This window comes from Lonchura striata, chromosome 3, assembly GCF_046129695.1.
Source record: "Lonchura striata isolate bLonStr1 chromosome 3, bLonStr1.mat, whole genome shotgun sequence".
Taxonomy (NCBI): Eukaryota; Metazoa; Chordata; class Aves; order Passeriformes; family Estrildidae; genus Lonchura; species Lonchura striata.
The window spans coordinates 53,564,084-53,591,332 of NC_134605.1; the positions used below are offsets into that span (position 1 = coordinate 53,564,084).

Genomic DNA, 27,249 nt, shown 5'->3' on the forward strand with positions numbered 1-27,249 from the left:
TATTGAAACAATCTCCAGCTTTCATTCTCTTCTCCACAAGCAGGGTTTCACTGCAGCTGAGTTTACCGTAAAAGGGTTATGCAGAATTAATTACTGTGTCTAAAATTATTCAATTACCTTTTTCCTAATATTTTTCCTAATATTCTGAGATAGCTTACAGAGAGTAAGTTTGAATCCATCGAGGTACTGAATACATTGCATTTGTTCTCAAGGGAGAAATAAGCGAATTACCAGAAGAACAAGAAAATAACTTAAATCCACATTTAAATTTTGCAATGTACTTCTCCATAGGAGCTTTACCGCTTGGATTTTTTTAAGGACAGTCATTACAAAATAAATGTTTTAACCTCATGTAGTTTCTGCAATCATTTTCCCATGCAATAGCAATTTAAACAAAATTGTTTTGATTAAAGTTAAAAAACCCAATGTAAAAGAAATTTACAGACACAATAAGAATCAGTGTTTAGAGATTTTAGAGCCAGAAAAGATTATTTTATTATCTGCCTTGTCTAACATGAAACTCAGGTTGTGAGTTACAAATTCCAGTAACTTTTGTTTAGGACTTTGTTTGAGTTAGATTGTCCTGCTGAAATTTAACACCTGCAAAAGCAAACAAACCTTTTTTTTTTAGTTCTTATTTAAGCCATTATTTACTCACCATTGATGTGTGGTGGCATTTGAAATACAATACTTAATTGCTACTTGAAGCACAGAAAAAGAGATCGTTTCTAATACTACACATTGGAAACCATGGGGAAGATGGTGGCCACAATCTTGCTTTAAACAGCACCACTATTTTGAATGTCTTTAGCACTGCACTAACTATATTGCACACTGCATTTTAAGGCAATTTTTGTAAAGAGGGGTTGGTCTTTTGATTTAACTTTTTTTTTTTTTTTAACTAAGGGTGCAGACTGAACTCTGAGACAAGAAAGAACATTGTGCAATACTCAGTGCTGTTATCTGAAGAATATTGTTTCTTATCTCTCTGGATTTGTACAGCACAGCATGGCTAAACTTTAGTGATGAGTGAGCAGTTATTTCAGGCGACAGGGGTGGAGGGCATTGAGAGGAATGCAGGGAAGGAGTACATTTAGATATCTGGAAAGATAATACATTAGAAGATTATTCCTTGCTGTTAGATTTCTTGCTTGTGGGATCAGGAGAGTTCACATAATTTCAAACACAAAGGAAAAAAATTGTGTGTTATTAGAGATGATTGCACTTGGAGAGAAATAAAGTGTGTGAAGTGCTTTCGTTAGTCCTGTCCACGTGACTTTCTGGGAGTACCTTAGGTGCAGTTCTCCACGAGATCCCTGAACCCTCCCAGGCACATCTTCTCTACAGAGAGTCTCCACCTGTGAGACCAGTGTCTTGCTTTGCCAGTGTGTCCAGCAGTTACTCCACCCTGTGAATCAGCTGTGCATGCACACCCTGTTTTGCTGTCATCTCTAAGGCCCTTTTGGTGTTTTCCTGCCTCACCATGTCTAACAGGTAAAGAGAAACCGGGCCAGTGGCCAGAACTCTCAGCTTTCCCATTCTGTGCAGTTGTCCTGCCTGGCAGAGCAGCCATGCAGGGCTGGGCAGGGAAACCACCCCGCAGGTCTGGACTGCCGTGTAGATGTGGAGACAGCTGAGCCCTTCTTGCGGGCTTTTGCAAACAAGGCTCAAAGACCACATTCCCTATGGGTGGCAGGCAAGAAGCTATTTGCACCCCTCAATCCAGAGCACTCGGACACTCTGAAGTGAGTCTGTCCTGGGCGCTTCAACACACTGGGTCACAAACAGGCCTTGATACCTGCCATGGCCCTTACTGTGACAGCAGCTCACAGCAATGGCCCTACATCAGAATGCTGCAAAAGGAGGCCATTGCTTGATACTGTACTTCCCCCTCCCTCTACATCTGCCATGGCAGGCAGGATACAGCCAGGGAGAGCAACAAAGGACAATCCACTTTCTCACTGGAAAATGTCATACGTAACAGCGTGGCATGCCTTAGGGACAATATGGTTCATCCAGGACTACAAGGTGTTCCCAGCTTTTGTGCTCCTGGTCTCACTCAGAAACAAACTGGGCCTGGCTTTGGAGATGATCCAAGGTACAACTATAAAGATTTCTAATGGACATATGTTTGTACTAAATTACCCAAAGTCCACAAGGCCAAAAAGCAAGGTCTGTAAGGTCAAATGGCATGGGTAGGAAAACCAGACAGACTTCTTGGATACAGAAACTCTAGTTCATTTCTGATTGCTGCAACAACATTTTTACCGTTCCGAGATAATTAAACATACTGAACAATTAGCTCATGAAGCACTGGCTCTGTAGTCACCTAATCCTCACACTCAACTGATACCAGGTGGAGGGACACAACACCCTACTTCTGGAGTCCAGCAGCACCTCACCCTTCTCCTCCCACACTGGAAGTACTTGAAGATGAAAACAGAGCAGTGGACCAATGAATCTGGCTCCAAAGGTGTCGCTGGTGAATGCTGAAACATCACACACATGAAACCATAGCAGAAGGTGTTCCTAAGGTTACATATGACAGATTTTCCCCTCTCATCTTGACATTTCTCTTTTATTCATAGAGACCAAAGAATTCATCATGCCACCTGTACAAGATAACCAGCTTATTAAATAAATGAACTGCTGAGCTATGTTCTTCCTAGGAACAAATCAAGTCTGCTTGACATCCTTGTTACATCCGAGGCAGCACATCAACTTTATTCTGAAGGCTTGAGTGCTACTCAGTTAATGCCCAGGTCCTGAGTTACCTGCTGTAAACAGGTGAAATTCACCCAGTATTTTAAAGGAGGCATACTGATATTTTCCAAAGTGTTTTGGTGAGTTGCTAGCCAACATGCTACAAGACTTGTTGTTTATCTTTTGTGTCATGCGTCAGAGGTAATTACTTCACAGGGTAGGTGTGTCATTGGGAAGCACTGAAAACTCCCTTTGTTGCAGGTTACCTGCATGCCTCAGTGTGGCAGGTGAACAGTAATCAACCTGATCCCCTTCTCCTCCAGAAAGCCTCACAGAAGTTATTTGGTTTGGTAGCCTCTTTGTTTCTGAGTTACTGCCTTTAAGGCAGCTGGGGCTGATTAGATAAGGTGACTGTGTATCTGCAACCTTGACATAAAATGGATTTAGTTTGTCCTCAGTGTTTAGCAGGGTGGTTGAAAACCAATTAAGGATATATGTAGCCATTTGTAAATTGTATATGAGCTGTTTGCTATGAAACACAAATATTTTTCTCTCATGAATGAATATTTAATTGAGGTACAGTTCCAGGTAAGTCCTTGCAAACTATCAGAGTTAAAATTCAGGTCTGGTGAAAGTAGGAAGTGTTCTACTTTGCTTAGAAATGTCACCCTGCTTGTACCTCCCTTGTACTTGGTCGTACATCTTCATCAGTGCCCGCCTGTTTTCAGCATTATTGTTATCACAGAGCAAACAGAGGATTTCCCAAGAGACAGGTGGATACTTGTACTTCAGACTCCAGCTTGGTGTCTTACTCATGACACACTGAGGTCAAAGCTACTCTCCTTTATCTGTGTGAAGAATCTCCATTAGTATATTCTCTCCTTACTCAGTACTGAGAGCTCCCTGTGCAGCCTGCACTGCTATTGGGAAACTGTGGTATGAGAGAGAACAAACAACTTCTTCTCCTAATAACACTTGGAAATGTTCATGTCTGCAGCAAACACAAGTGATGCAGAGCAGGAGAGATAATGTATGGACTAGTAATAAACTGATCCCCAGTATTACATATTTTCTGTTTCTCTTGCTATTAGATTCTGTCTTTCACCAGTCTTACACTACAAAAGAGAGCTGTGTTGCATAGAGCACTTAAACCAGGCTAGGCAAAATATGAGAAGATATCTGAAAGAGCTACTCCTGAACAGCAAAATAGGCTAGATATTTGGGACTTCTGAATTTTACCCAGTAACCTCTGCATCAATTTTTTTTTTCTGTTTCAATTAGAGAAAAATATGAGAAAATGGTCTGGCACCAAATTGCATAATAATGCCCTGCTTATATTACTGACTTAAGCAAGGCAAGAGCCATGCTAGATGTTTTATTTTAGCTGAGTATTTAACTGTGAATTGCCTTATAGATAATGCAGCTTCTGAAATTGAATGAGAAGTACAAGCACCTGTCAATGTAAACAGCTTTCAAAGCTTACACTGAGAGAGCACTTGGCTCTGGAGAGAACTCATCAGGAGGTAGAATCACTGCCATTCAGTCTTGAGACTGGGGTTTAAGGCCTTTCTAATATTACATGCTGGATTTGAGAATCAGCAGGTGAAACTCAAGAGCTTAGTTTATGCTGAAAGTCAAACAATGTGACCTTAAAACTGATCTTAAAAGGTGTGAGTCAGTATCATATCGCAGGAAAAGAAAAGGTACCCTGTCTATAAATTGTACATTGAACTTTGCACTCTTAGCCCTGAAATTCTGAGTTTGGACACCCTTAGTTAAATTGAAATAGCTTATTACTTGTGGTTTTGAACTTTTACAGCCTCATTCCCACAGTCAGAGCAATACAAATGTCACCAATATATGTAATTATAAAACAACATAGAGTAAAAAAAACCAGTGGGTATTTGTTTTGCCCCCACCTTCCTTACCATTCTCACCTGCTCTAAACACAGATCTGTGCTCTGTCTATGAAGCACATGAACTAAGTCAGTTAATGTTTGTTACATGCAGTTTTTGTCAGCACTGTCTCAACATATCTCTACATTGGTGTTAAAAAGCAAAATCAGCCAAATGAAAAAAACCAACAAAACTAAAAAAAAAAAAAAAAAAAAGCCACTAAAAAGAGCTGCTCCCATAGAAAGTGCTTGGATGTAGTGGGTGTTTGCAGGGGGTATTTGCAGTATATGGCACTCAGCTCTGCTTTTAATCAGATTTCAAATAGAAAGCACAAAGGAAGATATCAAGGTGAAATAGAGATTACTTAACCAGGGGAACTCCCTTCCTCTTTCCTTTCTTATCATAAGTATTAAGATCATAATTTCATTTTAAGACGTAAAAGCTGCGTTGGCCCTAGTTTCCATTTGCTTTGAGCCTTGGACAAACATTGCTGGATTTACACATGTGGTATAATCTCTACAAATTCAGTATGTCATGAACTTCATTCGTCATTTCACACATTTTTAAACAATGGTTTGTCACATGATTGTTCTTATTCAATAGATTCAGAAAACTCTCAGTGCTTTTTATATTTGTTTATTTGTTGGTAGATCAATAATTCATTGTGGATTTCAGTTACAAAGATGATTACCATAGACTTTCCTTCCCTGGTCACTTTCATGTTTAAACCTGCCTTTACTTTGAGTAATATTTTATCTGTATTTTACCTACCACTAAGTCTTGCATTCCCCATCCATTGTAAATAATTTCTCAGTCTCATTGTACACAAAATGTAAATGCCAAATTATATTTTGTTTTAGTTGAAAAGAAGATTTTATTGCACACTTTGCATCACACCCTGTGAAAGTTTCCTGTGGAAGAAGAATGTGTTACTAGAGAAGTTACTAAGACAACTCTTATGGGAACTGAAAGCAAACTGTGTTTAGGCTTCTTACAACTTATTGAGAAGAAACCTAATCTCCCTTTAAGCTTTTCTCTCCTTTTATGATGGGTAAGAACAAACCAGATAAAAGCCTGAAGTCTTGTCTGATTATTTTTCCTTCTTACAACATTTTAAAATAATCTTTCATAAACTTAATTATATATACTTTTCTTCATAATTTACCATGTCCTCGTAGGGCTCCATGATGGTCAATCAAAGAGTCAAATAATCCCAAGGACTACCTGAGGGTGCTGCTGGAAGACAAACTGATGATTAGGATCATCGATTAGGAAGGCAAAGATAAGGATCTCCCAGCATGTAACCACTGGATCATTGAATGAGGTTTATTTCCAGGCCTGAATGCACCTAACCTCTTGTTGGTTCAGGAAAAAAAAAAACTCAATCTACGCTTACTGGAAAAAAAAAATAGCAAAGCAACAAAAAACTGAACCTGGCAAGAGTAGCTTTTCATGTAGGAACAATAAGCAACTGAACTTGGCAGCAGCTTCTCATAGGAACAAGCAAAAATGAGGCACAAGCCTTGTGCTCTTTTACACCATTTATCCTCTTCATAAGAAACCCAGAGAATGTCTCAAGACATTGGCTTTGCCAATAGATGCTGGTCCACTGTGACCTCATTCTGTCAAGTTTTCAGTAAGCTCAGTGTGGGTAGTGGGGAAGTAGCTCTCAGTGCAGAACTACATCTCACCAGGTCCTTGGTCACTCTTCCTGAAGTCTGACATTTCAGGAATTATAATGCCAAAATTTCAGAATGTGCAATGTGTAATAAACTGCTTATTCAGCTATGCACAATGAAAAAGAAACTATTGTCAGTAATCCCATGTGGTTCTTTTTCCTCTTACAGCTCTTCCAGTTCACAAAGAAAATCAAAGACTCTTGACTGTCCTACATGAGAGCAAATCTCCTTAAATCTATGTATGTCTCAGAACGTGGCATCCTTTCCATTAACTACTCTAATGAATGTCCTTTCTTCTAGCTTCTATACTAAATGCATAGTCTGTGAGTTGTCAAGAGGACAGTTAGCTGCTATAGGTTTTTGTTAGTAAAAAATCTGCAAACAAACCAACAGAGAATCTGCAAAACTCTTCCAGCTATGCCTTGCCTAACCTGGATGAAATTTTCTATTCAGAGAAACAGGGAGTTTAGATCTCTCTGTTCTTGAGACTATTGATTCTGCATGAGCAAAAAAGAATAATGGATTTAGGGCACAAGATTTCATGTTTCCCAGTTCCAGGATGATCTGACTTAGGAAGTTTTATGTTGACTAAAAATTGGCTGGCACAAAGCCTGTTAAGCAAAAGCCACTTCATAGTGATAGGACTTGCTTGGGCAAACCCAGACAAGTACTTGGAATTCCTAAATTATACACATCAAGTTTAAATCTTATTACAGCTTAAAGGATAACAGGAAAATGAAATTAGTCTTCTCTCTAAAAGAAGGAAGGCAGGCTTAATGAGGATGACACAGTTTGGTTAGGGGTCAGTAAGTCACAGGAACTGTTACAGGGAAGAAGACAGAAACTGGGTTCTGCTACTGACCTGCTGTGCAATTCGGATTCTTTCGTCACCTTCTCTGCCTTATTAATTCCTGTAAATAGTTGGTAATGCTATCCTCTTAATAAAGCAGGTTAAGAGTAAGTGCAGGATCAGAGCAGATCTTAATCCTGTGACTTAAAGGCTTCATTTTGATTTGGATCTTATGCTTAATTGTGAAGTCTGACTGAAAATGATATGGTTAGGGTGGCCATAAAAGCTCTCTCTTGCTTAGCTAATGCCTAAATCCAGAAGTAACCAAGTTCTATAGAGTTGTAATGTGGAATTTTCCCCAGATTGCATATTTGTATATTTTTTTCTATACTTGAATTTCTGCCCCAGGATGTCTTGACATGGGTTGATTGTTTTGTGCCCATTTCACGCCTTCTTCGATACTCCCTCACACACACTCCAAAGGGGATCCAGTCTCTAAGCATTTGTATACAATGCTTATCGGTATTATACACAATGTCCATACTCTCAAAATTCAATATACTAACTTTCAGTGTACTCTCAGGAAATCCAGAGAACTGAGGGCTTTTACCATCACTCTGGAGCAGAGGGGAACTGATTTGTGTCTGGAAAGGATGGGAAAGATTCTGTATAAAAGGGAAGAAGGGGCTTGCATTATATACCTTCCCATCCTTCTAGGGGACAGGTGGGGAGAGAAATAAAAAGGAAGAAGCTGAGTGACCCAGCTGTAGAAGAGAGTTTTGTACTGTCACAAAGACACCTACCTAGCCAAGTCTTCAATAAGGTACTGAGCTCTGCAGGCAAGAGGGTTTGAAAACACACCTAGCATGAGGAAAAAGCCCAGGAAGGAAGCGAAGGGTATCTACGACATACTCCAAACTGGCAATTATTCTGGTTCCTTCCACTGAAGACAATTCTTCCTGTGTAAGCTCAGTATGTTCACAGTGGCTGGTTTTGGGTGGAGCAGTACTGGGCAAGCTGGTAGTTAAGGATGCCATTAAGGTATCTACCTTTCCCCATGTATTGCAGGTGACTGTGGGAAAATGGCACAAGTTTATGTGCTGTGGCAAACAGGAACCTAGAGATTGTATGTTGCCACACATAATTAATAGTCACCTAAATTCCTTTTGCCCCTAGGTTTGTGTGTTTAGGAAGCAATGGTAAGGGTTCGGAAAAAAAAAAACAAAACAACAAAAACCCAACAAAACCAGGGGGTTAAGCTTGGATATGTAACTAACATATGGGAACAAATACTTACCTGACTAAATATGATGTATTAGATCTCTCTCTGACATGGAGTTTCTTCAATGTGAAGCCCCAGAGTGATGGTCTCTGTGCCCATGTTGAGCTATAGACAGGAAAGGATTTTGGGAATATGGGCTTCCCATTAGATCCATGCAATCCTTTGTTTCAAGGGGATGCAGACACACACGTTTGTTTTGACTTCTCTGTTTTCAGTCACAGCCAAAATCTGGATTTTAAGACTATGGCATGAAAATATCTCATCTCTATCCTTTTCTGTCCCCTCCCCAAAATATCTAAGAATGTCACTTAGGGTTCTGAGTGAGAGCTGCAGAAGCTGGGTTCTTACAGCACTTCTTACTTGGAGCGGTTGTTTCTTGTGGTTGGCAGCATACCCAAAACACTCTGATAATTTGGTCTGGTTCATTTCCAGTGTCATCCTGCTGAATAAGGCATGAATCCCACCATAAACTTGTTGCTTAACAGAAGAGCATAGAAAGTGTCTTCACAAATCACATTTTTGTTAAATTAACCCAATCCGAGTGTCGGCATATTTTGTTAACTTAACCTGTAAATCTCAGTGGAATTGTTTCAACTGAAAATGGAGGTCATATCTGTTTCCCAAGGATGTCTGATCCCATGGCCCTTTTCCTGGAAGCTGTTCAGCTTAGACTATTTCTTCTCACCTGCTGTTGCAAGCTGCCACCCCCATGGCTCTGTTTTGATGGTAAAGCTGCCTCTAATCTCTGAGGATCGTGCAACAGAAAAGGAATATTACCATTAATTCTCTCAGCCTCCAACTTGGCTCCCCTCCCCTTTCTTTCACAGACCTGACACAGTCATGATTCTTTTATTTTAATGTGGCACAACCAAGTGCTGCTTGGTGGACTCTGTGGGGGAAGACACCATTTGGAACTCTGCCAAAGCAAGACTTGTATTGTTTGGGCTGTCCTTTTTGTCACCATCCCTTGATATTTCCCAGGCTCTCTCCTGCCCTCTATATTTTCCATGTAGTGGATGTTATTTTTCTGGTTCTATGCCTCCCTGTTCCCATCCTATGTCCTATGCTAAACAGACAGACAGTGGTTGAAGTGGGGTGTTGCAGACAGCAGCTTGGGTACAAGCTGCACAATTTCCTCAATCTCACAGCTCAGCTATGTGCCATTGCTGGCACAGTGCTACAGGCCGTTCGTTGCCCATGACTATGTAAATCAATGTGCTCTTGTGACCAGCCAAGCAAGGAGATGCAGTGGAAGGCCAGCAGCTCCTGGCAGACACTATCACAGAAGTGCATTACGTTCATGGGTGAGGAGGGAGAAGGAACAAGGGGCAGAGAGACAAACTTTGCTTTCTGTATATGCTTATAAATTGTTACGCTACTTGCATGAACTTTTTTAGGCTATACGAAAAGTCAGAACCAGCTGAAGTATACTCTATAGTTCCTGAGCTTAGATGGATTTTCAAAGTTTTCTCTTTTGCTGACATTGCTGAAAATATGCTTTACTACACAAAGCAAGCCTGTGTTTTGCTAAGTAATCAAATTTTCTGACCTCGCACTCCCAAGAAACACAGCAACTATTACAGGCCACCCCTAAGGCATCACGCCTGTGCCGGACGCTTTCCCCGTGCCATCCAGAGGCTTGGGAAGCGCCGACTCCGGCGAGGCCCGAGCAGGTGCGGGCGCGGCGGGCCGGGCCGGGCCGGGGGTCTCCGCGGGGCCGGGGCCGTGCGCGGAGGGCTCCGCACGAGGCCCGCGCGGCCCGGCCGTGCCCGGGGGCTCGGGCGGCGCCGCCCGCGCACCTGCCGCCCGCCCGTCCCTCACGGCGGGGGCTCGGGGCTGCCGGGGCCGCGGTGCCCCCTGCGCGCCGGGGACGTCGAAGCGAAGCCGGCAGGGGTGCCCCGCAGTGGGGCGAGGCCGGTGCCGCGCTCGGCAGGCGCCGGGGGGAGCGGCGGCATGGCCGGCGGCGGTGAGTCACGGCCGGGCCCCACCTGCCGTACTTAACCCGCCGCCGGGCGGCCGGCGCCGCACTCGCGGGCTGCGCTGCCGCCGTGGCCGGGAGCGGCTCCTTCCTCCTACACCTCCTCCGCACGGGGCGCTCGGCAGAGGCGAGGCGGGCGCCGCATGAACGTTTGTGTCGGGAGTAGCAGAAGCAGCAGCTCTCAAAACCCTCAAAATGCCGAAGCCGGTGAGTGGGCGCGGAGGGAGGGAGGCGCTCCGCGGGGTCGCAGCGGGGCCCGCCCGCCCGGCGCTGGGGACTCGCCCGAGCCCGGGTGCCCGGCGGGGCGGTCGCCTCCGGGTGTCGCGGCGCGGGCTTTTGCCGGGCTGGAAGGGCTGAGTCCCGGTCCCTGCTCCCCGCCACTGGACGGGGCGTTTCGACTCGAGCGCCCGGGAAGTTGTGCGCGGCGCCGGGACTCGGGAGCCACATCGGCGGCTGCTCGAGCGGGAGGATCGCTGGGGCGGCTGCCTGCGGACGCAGGGCCGCGGGTGGGCTGGAGGCTCTCCTCGCCGTCCCGCCGCCGGGAAAGGGAGCACGGAGCCCCGGATCTCTGTGCTCCAGAGATCGGGCGGTGGGTTTGCTCCGTCCTGTGCAGCGCTTCCGTGCTAGACATGCACAGAGCTCCCGAGTAACTCTCGAAAGAAGAGCTTTCATCACGCTCCCGCTTAACGAGAAATGCTACAACTGCGCCGGCTGCCATTTAGTATGCTTGTGGCCTATGCATTTATCTACAGGAAGCATGTATGCATCTGTAAAGCATGTATGCATCTATAAAGAATAGGAAGAAGCTTGTTCTCTCCTTGTTTTGCCACCTAAAAAATAAATTCTAGGGACTTTTATTAAAACTTCTCCACGCTGGTCTTTACCAGGCATTATCGAAGACCTGTTTCCTTTTTTGGTTGGACTTTTTTTTTTTTTTTTTTTCCAATTGAACGGTCTTTTTTATCCCTCCTTCTTTCTCTTGACACCACCACCTCCTCACCGCCTCCCCTTCCGACCTTCTAGTGGGTTTTTTTGTTTGTTTTATTTTAAAGTCTGCTGCTACTGTGCCGGTTAGAGACGGTAATTCCCTTGGAGCGCCAACTGCCTAATGCGGCGCTTTGAGCAGTCGTTGGAGCAGACGCACTTTTGAACTTTGAAGAGCATAATCAGAACAGATTGTTGTTACTATGTATTTTCAATAGAGGCAACATTTCTTAAAATGCAATGCAGTGAAGGACTTATGTATTAGCTCACTTAAATGAAATGTGAAATAAGAGCAAACAAGCTTATCTTTGTGGTAATAAGTAATTAATGTTTTATCACTATAACGTTAAAGTTAGTTGAACTTTTGTTTTTTTTAAAGTACTTAGGTTAACTTACATAAGCAGTTTCTACAGACCTACCAAAAAAAAAAAAACAACCCAACAAAAGACAAAAACAGCCAAAACCAAACTGTGCTCAGTCCTAAGAACTGATAAATGTTCAGTCTCTCTGGCTGTATTTCATCAGTAGGAGGTGATATATTGCTGCATATAATAACATCTAACTGAGAGGGCCCTTCTGTAACTGGGAAGCAAATATATAATTTATAAAGTATGGCTATAAAAGGTCGTGTGTGAATAATCTCTTTCTGCCTTGTTAGCTGTTTGCTAATTACAGAGTGCTTTCTTGAAATATCCTGGTTAGAATAATCTGAAATCCTGGTTTAGGACTAAGTCTCACTGGAAGCCATGGATAGGTGTACAAAAACTCTTTAATCTCTTAAAAAAATACAGCTGTGTTTATCCTTTTGCTTGGCAAGGCTAGGTTTGTATTCCCTCAGAGATGGTGATTTTTCTTTGTTTCTTGGCTCAGTAGACAGTGAATAACAAAGGTGGATGGTATAAACCACCATCCACTGGGGAAGGACAGTAGTACTGTAAAGACTTCTGAGATGTGACCTTCTGGCTAGCATTTATGGACAAGACTCTGTGTCAATACTTTCTAAATATAAGCCTTTTTCCTACTTAAACTTCTGTTTAGTGGGGCTAACTGCCACCTTATTGTAAATGAAAAAGAGGTATTTTGCAGAGGCTATTTTAGTAAAACACTCTGTTCAGTCTGTCTGCTTTAGACTGAGACTGGATTTGGATCCTTCCCAACTCAGCTCATTTAATCTTAATACAGCTAAATAGGATTCATGTCAGTTTGCATGGAGGGAGGATGTAAGGCTGTCACTCCAGAGGCAGAACTATGCTTGGGATGAATGTGACAACAGCCTTTGGCATGTGTGAGGAATGATAGCACAACCTCTTGGGATGCACAGGGAAGCAGTGTGTTTCTGCTTGGTATTTAGCATGGATGCTAAATATTTATTACCTGTGCTTGTTTGCATGTGTCTTGTCTACATGCCATAAGTAAATACGGTGTTGCTTGGCAGACTTCATGCTGCTGTGTGTGAAGTCTCACACACACTGGTCGTCAGTTACTTACAAATAAAGATTATGATAACAGAAAGCAAAATTTTGGCAACATCTTTCCCTCTGGCCCCTCCACCCACAACCCAATAAGCTAAACCTTTATATGAAACGATTGATTTAACAAAAATTATAAATGCACACACAAAGCTTATGGATCGTGTTTATAATTTATTTTTTCATAGTAAACAACTAGCAAATCCATTAACAGTAGGACATTAGTGATTTTGTATTTTAATTGAGTACCAAAGTGAAGTGCTAGAAAGCTGACTTCCCGAGTCTGTGATAACATTTGGTCACAATTAGTTGTATCTGATGCATGCTTAATATGCTCAAAATAAATTTTAGTAAAAGTCCAGAAAATAATAATGCAATCAGTATATTTGTTAATATAGACACGTTTTAATATGTAATTTAACACAGCCATTCTGCCATGTGTAGCAGTTACAAAATAATGAGATCTCTCCAAGGTAAGCTATAAATATATAACCTATACCCAGTTCATGAGGGTTTATGGCTGGGAGTTCATCAACAGTTCAGATGCATGATTTCTATCTAATCTGTACAAAGGTTCACTAGGCTTTACAGGTAGTGAATTATTTTGTAAGGAAATGCAAAAGGTGTCTCTTGTCCAAATCTTGCTGTTTTATCTGGAAATTATTGCTAAATAAACTTGCTTGCTAATTGCTAAAACTTACTTGCTCAGCCTTGCTTCATTTCATGACTGGAGTGACTGTCTGTGTGCTCTGTGCATTTTTCCTAGATTAATGCTAGTAGTTTATTTCTTACGGTGTTTTAGGTGTATTGTATCTCTTGCAAAACAAACCAATCTAATAAATTGTGGCTAGAACAGCATGGCTGCGGGCTAATGAACAGTGCTTACCGAAGAAGGAAATGTGATCCCGGGTCTATAGAGCTGTTAATTTGATCTGATCTAACAGCATTCTTGGTTACTTTATTGAAGGTGGATTTTTTGTTTGGTTGGTTTGGGTTGGGTTTTCTTTGTTTCCTCTTGGGGGGAAAAAACAAAATGTAAAGCTTCACAAGAAATTAAGTTAGCTTTGCAGCATAGCAAAGATTGATTTGGTGTCACACAAGAACTTCTAATACTTGTGTGAATGTGTATAAAACTCTGTAAGGAGAGGATAGCAGTAAATGCAGTCTAGCAGCTTTTGATCCTAAAGAGAAAATACAAGTGAATAATATCCTGAGGTACCTTTTTTTTAATACCTTTATTAATGACCTGCGGTCAGAAAGCTGAGCATAGTAATGAAATCTGTTCATGTCATGCTGTTGAGGGGGAAGTATTATTGATGCAGAGGGCCAACATATAAAGGAGATTGAAAGGCTGGGGGTAATAAGGTCGCTTTGCGTATAGTTAAACTTTGAAGTTTATATACTTGGTGGGGAAAGAAGGTCCCTCACTAAATAGGTTAGAAGGAGATGGATTAATCAGTGGTAGTGTAACTGTCCTGTTGTGCATGTCATGTGCAAAGTGTAGGGCTTCTCTGACAGAAGGAATTAATAGAAGGTTCTAGTGAGAGCTTTCCTTTAATGTAGGTATTTACCTGTGCCCAGGACAGACAAATTCAAAGCAAAACCTAGAGAGTGCATTTGGGATGACCACAGACAAAATTCCAACTTAAGAGGGTGATTGGCTATTTCATCCTGGTAGAATTCAAGGAGTTATCTCTTCCTTCACCTGTGTAGTAAAATGTAAAGAATTTAAATGCCAAAGAGGAGAGAGAATGCTTTAAATACAATTTGTGGTTTAAGAGACTTTAAACTTTTAGAACAATTAAGCATATATGGTGGGGGGGAGGGAGGGAGTTGTAAGTGGGTAGGATGTTTTTTTCCCTTCCCTGTTGGTCTTATTAAAAGATTATTCCAAGACCTAACATACTTAAGATAAAATTTGACAGTACACAATTTAATGCTTCTTCCTGTAGGAATGGGGAACTGGAACTGATGTCTCAAAAGGGTTTTCCCAGCCCTGTGTTGTTAATAATGGGCTGGTGTGTGCTAGGCATTTAGTGGTTAGACAAGTCTTCCATACCTGTTTGATGTTGAATATATGTGTGTGCTGTCTTCAAGTTGTTTTTTCAGAATACAGGTCTTCTGCCAAACCTTTATCTGTCTGTGAACAGACTATGGCATTAAAATTCAACAAGCTTTTGATAAGCTAGCCAAAAAATATGCAAGTATAGTGATAGGAATTTATTTCTAAATATAAACAATGAATATTAGTAATTGTTCTGAGATCTTCTCAATTTATTCTTGACTATGCATCTTCTAACTACACAGTGTGGTTTTATCTCAGAGCTCTTTACAGCAGATTCCTGTAAGTGGACTGAAATAAAAATACTTTTTCATATCTTTAAGTGTTCACAATCAATTAAAATACTCTTAGCTTATGGATGGCTATAGATTTAGTCAAGAATAAAATATTACCCTTGTAAGCACTAATTGCAGTCCATCAGGTGATACAGTGTATGGTGTATTTGATATCAGGAGATGTATACTCACCCTGGGGCAAAATGGAAACCCAAGGAAGCTTCCATTTGCCAAGTGGTCACTCACTGCTGCAAAAGAAAAGTGGAGGATTCTGTGACTAGTAAATTTAAGGAGATGAATAAAGTTATAAGAGAATGAGTTCAGTTTGCCAAAACCCTTATTTACTGTGTGAGCTGAGTAAGCATTTCTGAGGGCAGTTTGTGGGATGTTAGCTGCTACAGAGAAACCAAGGGTGTTAACTGTTGTTAGTCACTAATTAAAGAATTTCTTAACCTTCTTAAAGGTCAAAAGGAGGGAGATAAGCCTTCCTGTTCTGTTCTCTTCCTCCACCCACATGAACATCTTCCTTTGTCCATGAAAAAAAGCTGTGATATGTCAGGACTTTTTGAGAATAAGACTTCTTGATGACCACTGAAGATTCCCACATCAGTGTCGTTCTTGTTTGGCCCAAAGAGCTTTACATGCACTGTAAATCCCATAATCACTTGATTGACCTTGATGGAAGGCAGTGCTGCCCAGGATCACTGGACTATGCTGCACACTGTTAAGTAATGTGCTCTAGCTGTGTTGTGTGCTTGCTTTGAAGCCTCGTTTCTGCAACAGATAACATTTACCCTGTGAGCTGAGAAATACGAAGAACAGCAGTGTGTGCACCTAGGAGAAGGGAAAATTGTTGCTATACGAGGCTGGAAATAAGGCATAGCTCAGTGTAACAACTAACCATGCTGTTTCCATATTGCTCATCTGTTCAGATCCAGATTTTGTTTCTGTTTGTAGTTCAGTTTTATAGTGGGGAAATTCACTTGCCTTCTCTGCACCTACTCTCATGAGTAGCAGCCATGTGCTCAGCCAAGGGTGATGGACGCCTCATAGTAGCAACTGTCCATTAAAGAAAAACCCTGACTCTAAAAATTAACATGCAGTATTCTGCCCAATAATTGAGTAAGAGAAGCTGTTGCTGATGACCATGGACTTATATTTGGCTACCTGCAGTGTAGGTTCAGCAGAGGAGACCCTCTACACAAGATCTGTAGCCTTTTGCTTCCTTTGAGAGGAGAGCATGTGATTGCCCGGTGTGGTTTGTGTGCATTTACTTCTCCCTCTCACTTTCACGAGCAAGTGCTATAGCTACTGTGTAAAACTCTGAGGTGTTATTATCACCATCTCTTCCTCTCTTGTTTTGCATGAAGAAGTCCACACTTGCTGTAGTTGTTCTAACCTCTGTGTGAGAGAGAATTCTCTGGGGATGAGTGGATGGATGTCCTGTTCCTGAATCTTGAGCAGGCTTACAAAATTACTCTAGAGTGACTCAGTTCTGCCAAGAGACTACCACTGTGTAGATGCAGAGAGCAGGTCCGTGAGCTGTCTGCTATCTGAAGAAGCAGAGACTAAAAAAATCTCACTCTTGAACCCAGGCACATTTTGAATTTAGCCTGTGTAACCCAGTAGATGACTTGAAGCCTGTACTGTAAGTTCTGGTCTTCAGAGTTACTTGTGGGAGCTAAAATTGTTCTTCAACACCTAGCTTAGTACACTTAACGAGTTTAATTTTTTGTCTCTGTAGAGGTGATTGTACAGAATTCCTGCTGCACAAACTATGGTGTGTGGTGGAGTGATTTGCATAATTGACACTCAGTGATCTCAGTGTGGGGGCGAATAGTTCTTCATAGCAACTGTCACAGCTGTGCAGACAAACTCTTGAAAGGGACTTTATCTGCTGTCAGTGTGCTGAAGGTACACTTTGGGAGCCACAGGACCATATTTGTTTGCCATCACACATCTATAGTGAGGGGAGTGGGAAGATTTTCATCTAAGAAGCCCTTAAGCTGTTTTAGGGGTTACAAAGGGGTACTTTTGTACTTTGACAGTCCTTGCAATCACTTTTCCTTTATGATTTGTAACTGCTCAAGAGCAATACCTTTGTGCTTAGGTGACATTCCAGGACTAGCCATGACCTACCTTTATCTGGGAGCAAATAATACCTGTTGCATGCTGTTTGAGAAGTGGAAGCATTGTAGTGTATTGCACATAGATTATTGAGTTGTCAGATGTGATCACATCACATAACCCCACTAAGAAATTTCACAGATGCCATGAAGTGTGTTCCACAGAAGTCTGTGAGTAAAATGAAAGAGGCTGATATGGAACAGGTAAAACAGAAGAGTGGAATCTCAAACAAAAATCTCTCTGACAAAAGGATTTGTATCTAGAATGCAGAATGAACAAATATCATTACTGTGCTTTGTTGTGTGACTTGTTGCACTGCTATTTCTCCCTAAGTAAATGGAGATCATTTTCCTTCTGCACTTTGATGTCTATATGAACATGGCTGGCCTTGTAGGTCAGGCAGAAGCCCTTGTAGCCTAATAGTACACCTCTGATGTTGGCCAAAAGCTGATGCCTGAGGAAGAGTATTTCAAAGATATGCACCATTGCTTTCCTCTGAGGTATTGGAGGTTGAAAGGTCCTATATAATGAGTTACTAAATGGATTTCTGTGAACTTGTCCAGTCTTGCTTTAAAACCCTGTGAACTTCAACATCCATAGTATACTTTAACAAAGGCTGTCCTAGATAACCTTCACATTGTTTGGAAAGTTATCTACAAACCTCCTTGCTACAGTGCTACATGAACACATGTTCCTTGTCTCATCTGTTCTTGTAGCTCAGGAGGCTATGTGCTCCTATGTCCTAGCCTCAGTTAATTTTCTTCCAAACTGAGAAATCCTAGTTAGCTTAGTTGATCCTTGCATAGTAATTATTTGAGCATCCTTGATCTTCCAAATCACACCTGACAAAAATACTGCTTTGCATCCTGTAGTATCTCTATCTTGGAAGAGTTACAGTTACTGAGAACGTTTCTCCAGTAGTTGTTTCTTGGATGCCTTAAACTCCCGGGTCATAGTCCTGTGGGAGAGTAAGTCAGATAATCCTGTAATGTGCTGCTCTTCCACCCTAGAAGAACAACCACCATAGGGTTGATTGAAAGTGCTGAGAGCTGTGTGCTGTCAGGCTGTGTTGCTGCTGTCAGACTTCTGACTCTCTAATGGCACTGAGTTTTCCATGAACATTGCCCTCTAGAACATAGATCTCTGTATAAGCATTGGAATAAAAGGCACCAATATTGGTGCTTGTATTCAGGGGAAGCTCTGAGGCTGTTGTAGCTTTTATTTAGATTATTCACAGCTTCAGATCCTGTCCTAGTTGTTGAGAGTTTGTACTTTGGAGTTCACCTTTTGCAGAAAGGTGTGTGTTTGTTGCTTCCAAGTGAAAAAGTCAAGCAGAGGCATAAAATGTTTGTGTTCCAGACCAAGACTGTAAGATACTTATTTATTTTTTCTTTTCCATCAAGGGGATTGCAGAAGGATGATATTTCTTTATGTGGTGTAAATATTTGAGATGTTAAATTATTTAAAAGACTATGAAGTTATGATAAAACTTGATAAACTCTGTATTATCTGCACTTGGCCCCATGTTTATGTTTCTGATAGAAGGCAGCAGAAGATCTGATCTTTTCTGGATTCTGAGCAACTTCTTGAGATAAAGCTTATTTGAGGATTGCTTGTGGGACTTGCTGTAAACTTCATGTGTAAAGCTTTAGTCTTGCAACTTCATTATGTTTAATTAGATGCAACAGCTGTCATGATAAAATAGTCTGTGTATGCAGGAGTTCGCATAGCTTTCCTCTGTATTTATTCTTTATGTACAAAGGAGCTATTGTCACTGCACTCTGTGTTCCTAAATCCATCCTAGCATCCATTGAGGGTAAGTGACACATCCAGGCAGTGGTGCTATGTTGAGCCTGTTGTCATTGGCTGTGTGTTCCTCCTTTAAAGAGCAGACTGCTGCTTGTACACAGATATTCTGAAAATGCTAATGGAGTATTATACAGCATCAGACAGTCTTTAAAGTGAACATTAATGTATTTCAATGAAACACCATAAATCCTCCTGCTTCTTCGTAATATCATGTTCAAAGTATAAATACATCCCTCACATAGAGTGAGGGCAAGTATTTTGCATGAAAAACACCTGGGCTCCTTAAGTGTTCAGGGCTTTGTTCAAGGGCAGTATCCTGGGGCCTTTCAGACTTACTCTGCATTGCTTTATGTCTTGCCAGAACGTAGAGCTGTGCCTAGGTAATTTCATATTAATAAAAAATAAAATTTAATTTTAAAGTTTTAGATAGGCCTCTGTCTTTCAGTTTTTCAACTTGTTCCTGGCTTGAGACAGAATGATACTGTTTGCTTGTTAGGAAAGAGTTGGGGGAATCTTCAGTGACCAGAGAAAGATTTTTTTTTTTTTTTTTTCCTAGGAAGAGTGCTTGCATGGTTCTACTATTTCACTGAGCAGTTATTGTTAACTGTACAGAGTTGACCAGAAGTGGAGAATGCTGGTAGTCTGTCTGGGCCCTAGGCATTTGGGAACCAGGGCTATCAGAGATGTACTGTCACTTGCACTTGCCACACCTGCATGAAATCTTAATGATCTTTTGGCATGCAAAGTGTTATTGCTTGACCTAAGATAAAGAGCTGAATTGCAGTCATGCCTGCTTCTTGACTTTTCACACAGATGCATACTATGCAGTTATTACATGCTGACAGAAGAGATAGTAGACCTTTATTAAGGAAACTGAGATAGGTATGTAATTTAGTTTGGTATCTTCTGCACATCTAAACATGAAAAAAGTTTGAATTTGCACTCTAGGATTATGTTCATGTTCAATTATAAGGACAGTTTCATGCTATATTACAAAGAAGAGTTAAGTGACATTGCTGCAGTATTGAACTCCATGGATTTGCTGTCTTGTGACCTGTTTGTGTGTGTAGGCAGGGAGGGGATAGTTCATTCTGAAAATTCCACCCACTTTGTTAAAACTGGAATTTCTGGATGACTCCCCTCGTCTGGGTATTGAAGATTTTCCTGCTCACATGAACCCCCCTCCCTCCACTTCATCCAGAAGTATAGCTTTCAGATTTAATTCCAAAATTTTTCTTGGCTTCCCCTCAGAGTACTTTATTTCTCTTCCCAAAAACTGCCACAAAAGAAGTAATAAATGTTTTCCATCATACACGAGAGCAAATATCTGGGCTCCTATTGCCTTGGATAAACTTAAGAAACTTCAGTTAAGCATAACTGATACAGCTATTGCTCCTTAAATATTGAGGACTATTACCCCCAAAGATATGATTCAGCAAGCTGTTGCATTAAAGCTGACTAGTAGTTAAGGCTAACAATCATACTGGACAATTTTAAAGTAACTACTAGATTATAGATTATTATATACAACTCAATTTAACCTCAGTGGTATTTCTCCCTCTCCTGGGAAGGTAAGCAAGGTTTTAAGGACACAGACCAGCCTACTCAGCTCTAATTTTACCCGTTGCAAATGCAGCAATACCTAACTGCTTCATAGACTCTGAGGAATTCCATTGGAACGTGACTTAATGTTCCCATTTATTTGCAATGAGGAAGCAATGTTTAACACAATGAGATCTGAAATGGAACATGTCCTTCAGTTCACACAGGGGTATTTTGATTCGGCATGGTATGCTGAGAAACTGGGTCGGTCAAATGGGGGCAACCCAGCTTGCCTCGTCAACCCAAGGGCATGCCAGTGAGGCTGTCTCCTATTCCTATTTTGTGATCTGCTGAGGCTCTTTTCTTCCTTGTCTGCAAACTGCTTCCCAGTGTGCAAAGGAAGGCTCATGGCTGCTGTGCTGTGCTGCCACTGCCCTCTCTGAAATGCTCCATGTTAGGCAGGCAGTGCATAGAAGATTCTGTCATGGGAGCAGGGGAGGAACCTGTGAAAGGCTTTCTTCATTGCTGGGCTGTGCAGTCCTGTCCCATTCTCATAGGAATCAGATTCTCCTTCCTCCAGAGCAGAAATGGTGAGTCTGTAATTTGTCTTCTCATTTCAGGTTCTAGGACATCCTTTAAATCTTAAAAATGTAGCACTGGGAAGGACTTGGACTTGTGTTTTCTGAAGGCTGCATGGAAGTGGCTATGTAATCTTACCACTCCAGCAATTATTGTTTCTTGTCATGTTACCCAGCCTGGAATAGGAGGGCTTTTTGCTGGTTTTCTCCATGTGGGTTTAGAAGTTTTTATAGTGTTCTATATAAAACATGTAATGTTTCAGACAACTCCCATTTGGAAAGAGATCACTGACATGTTTAAAAATAAAATCTAGTTTGAAACAAACAGAAAACCCCCACAAACAAATAAAAAGCCCAAAACACATACAGATTAAAAAAACCCCCAACTGGCAACCAACCCAGAAACACTTGACCTGTAGATCAGTGCAGACTTTCCAAAAGAAGCATTTATATTTGGGTGACAGCATTCCATCTAGCAAGTCATCAGGCAGGCAGAACAGAATAGTCACCTTCTGTAATGCTTCCGGTGACAAATACACTCAAGAATGTAATTTTTCCCTCTATGTAATAGCATCACACCAGGAAATGTGGTGTTTTTCTGGGGATTATAATAAACCACATTCTTGTCTACAGTCCTGCTGTAGCCCATTGTTTGCAAGCCTGTAATTTGTTCATCTCTGCCTCTTATCCATTCTTATCTCTGCAAGTGTAACACTTATAGCTATTTTTCAGACTTACCACATCTTTGAATTCCAGCACTGTCCTCCCAAAAGACTTACTTGTTCTTGACTAGGTGCTGTTCATGATCTTGTAAGTGTACTCCATCTTCCAGGGACTGTGAGAAAACTTTGTTTTCTTATTCCCTCAATCCCACCATCCTTATATCCCCTTTTCAAGACCTTGGCTTGACAGGAAAAGGTCAGAATATGTGTCGCTGCTGTAGTTCCAGCAAGATGAAAGTGCTGAGCCCAGCTGAGACGAAAGCTGTGTTTTGGCAATCCTGCAGGAGCGAATGGAATTGATCATTTGCTTGATATTCATGACATTTGTCTCCTGCTCTGAAAGAAGCTGTGGAGAATGTAGATGCACACCTTGTCATTTAGTTGTAATTTCACATGGCTCAGATTTGTTGTATGCCTAATCTGTGTTGTATAGCACCACATCAAATATGTTATTAGATTTTATTTGATCCATCAGGCAGGTTATTCTGTCAGAAAAGAAACAGAATTGTCTCCAAGTGTTGTGTTCTTGATATGCTGGTGTTCATAAAGTACATTTTTAAGTATACCATAAATTGAACTAATATTTCTGCAGTTGCTTCTGTGTTATTTGTGCTACTTACCTTCTCAGAGTCATCTTCTCTGCACAGTCCCTGAACCATTACCTGTTGATTTAAGTAACTTGTGGAGGACAGAAGAATGCAGATACTGAAGTGTTAGCAGATTAGCTCTGAGCTCTGAAGCTGCTAGGATTTTTTTCCCTCCTCAAAGTTGAAAATTTTCCCATAACAGTTTCCAGGAGCTGGGACAACAGTTACTCCATCAGTTAGGACAATATCTTTCTTTGTTGTTGGACCTGGAACCAGTGAACACTACTGAATGGAATGTGGGAGAATAGAGAGCAGTTTAATTGCCTTTCTGATGCTGCTGCATGAAGTTGTTTTTCCTATTACCAGATATTTAATCACTACACACGTCTATGAACAGCTCTGGTTGCTAAGGTCAAAATGAGATTACTTTGTCCTTGCAGATGCATTGCAGCCCAGGTCAAGAAGCTTGCCTATTATTTATTCCATTAGTAGTTGCTTCTTGCCTGGTAAAAGAGTAGACCTGCAGAAGTGAGGATTAATGCTACTACTTTCTTAATAGTATTATTAATGCCACTGTGTCCTCCTTGTTAAGACTTCTGTATTTCTTCAGCACGAGCAAGTCCGTAACCATACAGTATGTGTGTGCGCAATAAAGCTTAACAGCTCTGCGCACTGTTTTTCATAGAATGTGCTGCGCAGTACACCAGTTCAAAATGTGGCTGATTTGCTTAAATGTATCAGTGACTCCTGGGATTTCCAGACATCCAGTGACCGAATAAACAAGGCATGTCTATCTAGGTTTCTCCACTGACAATTGTCACCACTTGGAAAGATACCGTGCTTGGAAACCTGCTGTTTAGGAGACTCTGGTCTTTCTTTCTCCTTGGAAAGATGACAAAAACATTCCTGAGCATTGTCTAAGGCATTTAGACCTGCCTAATGATAATGATAAGTGACACAGTTAAGTACCAGTTTGTCCTGTGTTAATGGGTAAAAGTTGGTATTTAGTGCCCTTTATCATATGTATTTACTGAAATTAAATTGTATGGTCTTATTTAAATGACTTGCACAACTTCATGGTTTCACTGAACTATTTTATTGTGCAAGTGAACTATTAGATTACATGCATCAGGGTACAAAATATCCACAATAGCATGGTGTGTCTGAGAGCAGTGGGTTTTTCTCCCTGTTCTCCCTGCCCTTTTCCCTTTAGTGTGGGATGTTTTTCAGTGGAGCTGCAGTGTCAGCAGAGGGATGGTTAACTTCAAAGATACCGTGTTGCCTGCAATCAGATACTGGTTCTGCACCAAGGTGCTCAAGAATCCAATGTTAGAAAAAACTGCAGCTGTGTGTTCATAGTGTCCACTGCACCTGAAAACCAGGTGTTTGTGAGAGGATGGGGTTGAAAGGCAATGTCTTGTTGGGTTCCTATCTAGGTCTAGATTCTTCCAGATATGCTTAAAAGAGTTTCCTCCTTAAGAGAGTGTTTCTGAATTTAATTAACTTTAATTTTTCAACTTTCTCTACTGATGTGCATGGACTCTGAAAGGCTGGACCTGCCCCACAGATTGATCTACTGACTTAACATTAGAAAAGATACTGTTTTATGGACAACAGAAGAAACAAATGCATGACTTAAGGGCAATGCTAAAGCACAGAAGATTCCATTCTAACTACCATTGCTTTCCATAGTGTTGCAATCATTTAAACTCTACTCTGAAGCTCTCGCTAGCTCTAGCCTTCATCTTCTATTCTCTTATTCGAATTGGTAAGATAGACAATTCTACAGTCCAGTATGAAGTCATGGAACTGGTGTTCAGTCTTTCAGTGTACTAACTTCTTCAGCTGCATGGAGAGTTTTTCCTTTTAATGCAGATGGCATTGTCCTTTCAACAGCATGCTTTTTCCCTTCTAGATCAAATTTGTTAGCGATTTTATGCATCCTAAGACAGGGGAAGAGGAGAAACTTGTGTTCTGTAATGTTTTTGCATGCACAAGCAAACCTTAAAGGCCCTATTTGTCATTTTAAGTGTGTAGCCTCAGACATAAAAGTAGAATTATTGAATAGTTAAGGTTGGAAAGGACCTTAAATAGAATCTGTTTCCAACCCCCAGAATAATAAAGTGTTATGACATTGGCCTGTCAAGAAAAAAGTCACATCTTACTGTCCAGGATTTTTAGTGAGTTTTGTGCATAAAAGCACATTTTTTTTTAATATAACCCTTATATCATGTATAACAGCCATGTGCTGTTCTCTCCACACCCTTGTGCTCTTAAAAGTGAAAAACTTTTTCACTTTGTGAAAAGTGGAAAGTGTTTTCATTTTTGTTATGGCTTCAACCTTATCCTCGATTACTTCCAGGATTTGGTAGGATCTTATAAAGGACATGCCTTCACAGGGTGAACAGGACTTCATTTGTGAAAGTTTTCCTAACAGTGTCTTCCTCTTTTTGTTGCTCATGGAAATTAGTTTGACTTCTTGGCTGTTTTCCTCCCCAACAATACCTGAATTGGTTAGCACATTAGGTGTTAATTTAATCATCTTGGTGCCATGAGGAGTTCCATCTGGTCTGAGCTGGGTGCCAAACTGTAGCAGACATGAAGGTTTTTCCAGGCTGTCTAAACCAGGGTTTCATGTGGGTTAAGCTCTGTTTGCTGCTTTACTATGAGTTTCTCTGTGGCTAAAAGCTTGTATGGAGTGGTTGTAGGACATCCACTTAGAAACACTGTTAAAATCATTATGTTCTTGAAGTCAAGGCTGAGATTTGGAGATGAGAAGCAGGAGGTCTTAATAGGGCAGGAAGGAGACTCAAAGGGTATTCCCAGGCAGTCATTAACTCATTGAAGAGACAGAAGGTCTCTTCTTGCTCTGCCTGTCATGTGGCTGGCAGTTTGTCTGAGGGCACCAGGGAAATTCCTCTTTGTCCTGATGCTTATGCAGCCCTTAAAGAACACAGAAATTAACCTTTACTGCAGGCCGCAAGTGCCCTTGAAAGCTTTTTGGATAACCAAGTAGTCATGTTCCTGCGTGCTTCTGGCTTTAAATTGAAGTGGAAAAGCAGATGACTACAATTTTTGGTCTTAATACTAAAATAATTCTTGAAATATGTAGCACCTAAATGCACTAAATAAAATAGCTCACTATATAGCTGATCCTACACTCTTTGAGGGTTGTAGTAAAACAAGACTAGGGAGTTTAACTTTTTTACTAGCAGATAACCACTAAGGAGAGATAGAGGAAAATACATACTGGTACAAGCTGGAATTTTGTACTCAGCCAGCATTCTGCAGATTTTCTGGTAAGGAGTAAGAAGTTCTTTTAAATTCTTTAGCTAGTAAAGTGATACTTATTTTACACTTCTATGGTGTTTCAGCCAAAAGTACAAATAACTTGCTCAGCACAAAACTAAGACGATGAGCATATGTTTTCTTGAGGTGGGTAGAAAGGGATTAGAGTATGATTAGGGATTTATTGTTGAGAGGGATTAAGCAACAGGTGTTTTTTAAGGTCACATCTTTGAATTGCAGACTTGCTGTTCCAGAGAATTTGATATCTGAACTTCCCCTCCCTTCCTACTCTGGAAACATTTCTCTGGAAACCTTTGGTTCTTTTCTTGGGAAACCTTTGGTTCTTAAGGCACAGGAAGAAAACCTTAAGCATAACTCTGTGCTCTGCTATGATCGCAAATGCTGCAGTTAGGTTTTCCAAGAACTCCTTTTACCTTCTTGCTTGTTCTTCCATCTTGCATTTAAAGATATTTTTTTAAAGTCCTAGTTTAAAGGGCAGTGCTTTAAAAATGCAGCTTGAAAGTGGTGTCACTAAGTCATCTTCTCTGGTTCAGTTCTGGGGTCCTATGACTTGGAAAGTGCCTTCAGCCATCTTTCTTTGGGAGGATCCTCTGTCATGTGGGAATAGAGTATCTATAAAGATACTTGATGCCTTCACAGAATCATTTAGTTAGGAAAATATCTGTAAGATCAAGTTCAGCCATTAACCTAACATTGCCAGGTCCACCATTAAACTAAAGAAGGTTAGTTAAATATTCAGTGTCTCACTGAAAAAGAAGTGCAGAGCTCTCCAGGTCTCTTAGCCTTGGCTTTCTGTAATGTGGCATTTACAAATTTTTGGGAAATTGTCATGAAATCTCATCTGCCAGTACCTTACATGTTGCTTGGCCATGTAGCATAACTATAATACACAATCATACATGTTTGGGGTTTTTTTGATCTGTTTTGGGATTGTTGGGTTTTTTGAGAAGTAGAATAATATTGCAAGTTGTAGTCAGAACAGTTGAAGATAATCCTTTCTCGATTTGCCATTTTACTGATCCTTATGCCATTCCCTGTAAGATTAGTTGCTGCTTTTGCGTCCTGATTAACTGCTAATAGACTTTTTCTAGTCTTTAAACACTCTTGCCTTCTGCATTCAGTAGTAACCTCTGTCTAGTGCATTGCAGTAAATCTGGTTATGTTGTTTCTTCACTGACAGCAAGAGCTTATTGAACTCCTGCTCTGTAGTATCATTCAGTACTTGTTACTGCTGTTTTTATGTGCTAAATAGATTTTTATAAGGGAAAGAATGAACGTTTATCAGGTTAATGCTGATTGCTTTATAAGAATAATCTGCAGCCTTTTGCCTTTAAAACCTCAGATTAATTCCAGCTCTAATATAAATGGAAGTTAAATTATAAGTCTTAAATTTAATTTAGTCATTAGGGCTTTTCGTAATCCAAGGGATGGCCTGCAGGTGCCTATACTGTGCACCA

At 41.0% G+C, this 27,249-nt stretch overlaps 1 protein-coding gene across 1 annotated transcript in view; it reads left to right on the top strand.

Annotated features, from left to right (window-relative positions):
* The first annotated feature begins 10,301 nt into the window (after positions 1-10,301).
* The window catches only part of EZR (ezrin), a 36,556-nt gene continuing 19,608 nt past the window's right edge, over positions 10,302-27,249 (top strand). Inside the window, exon 1 of the mRNA XM_021540425.3 lies at positions 10,302-10,535. Coding sequence (XP_021396100.1) covers positions 10,524-10,535 — 12 coding nt within the window. The 5' untranslated portion in view covers positions 10,302-10,523. The remainder of the gene's footprint in view (positions 10,536-27,249) is intronic.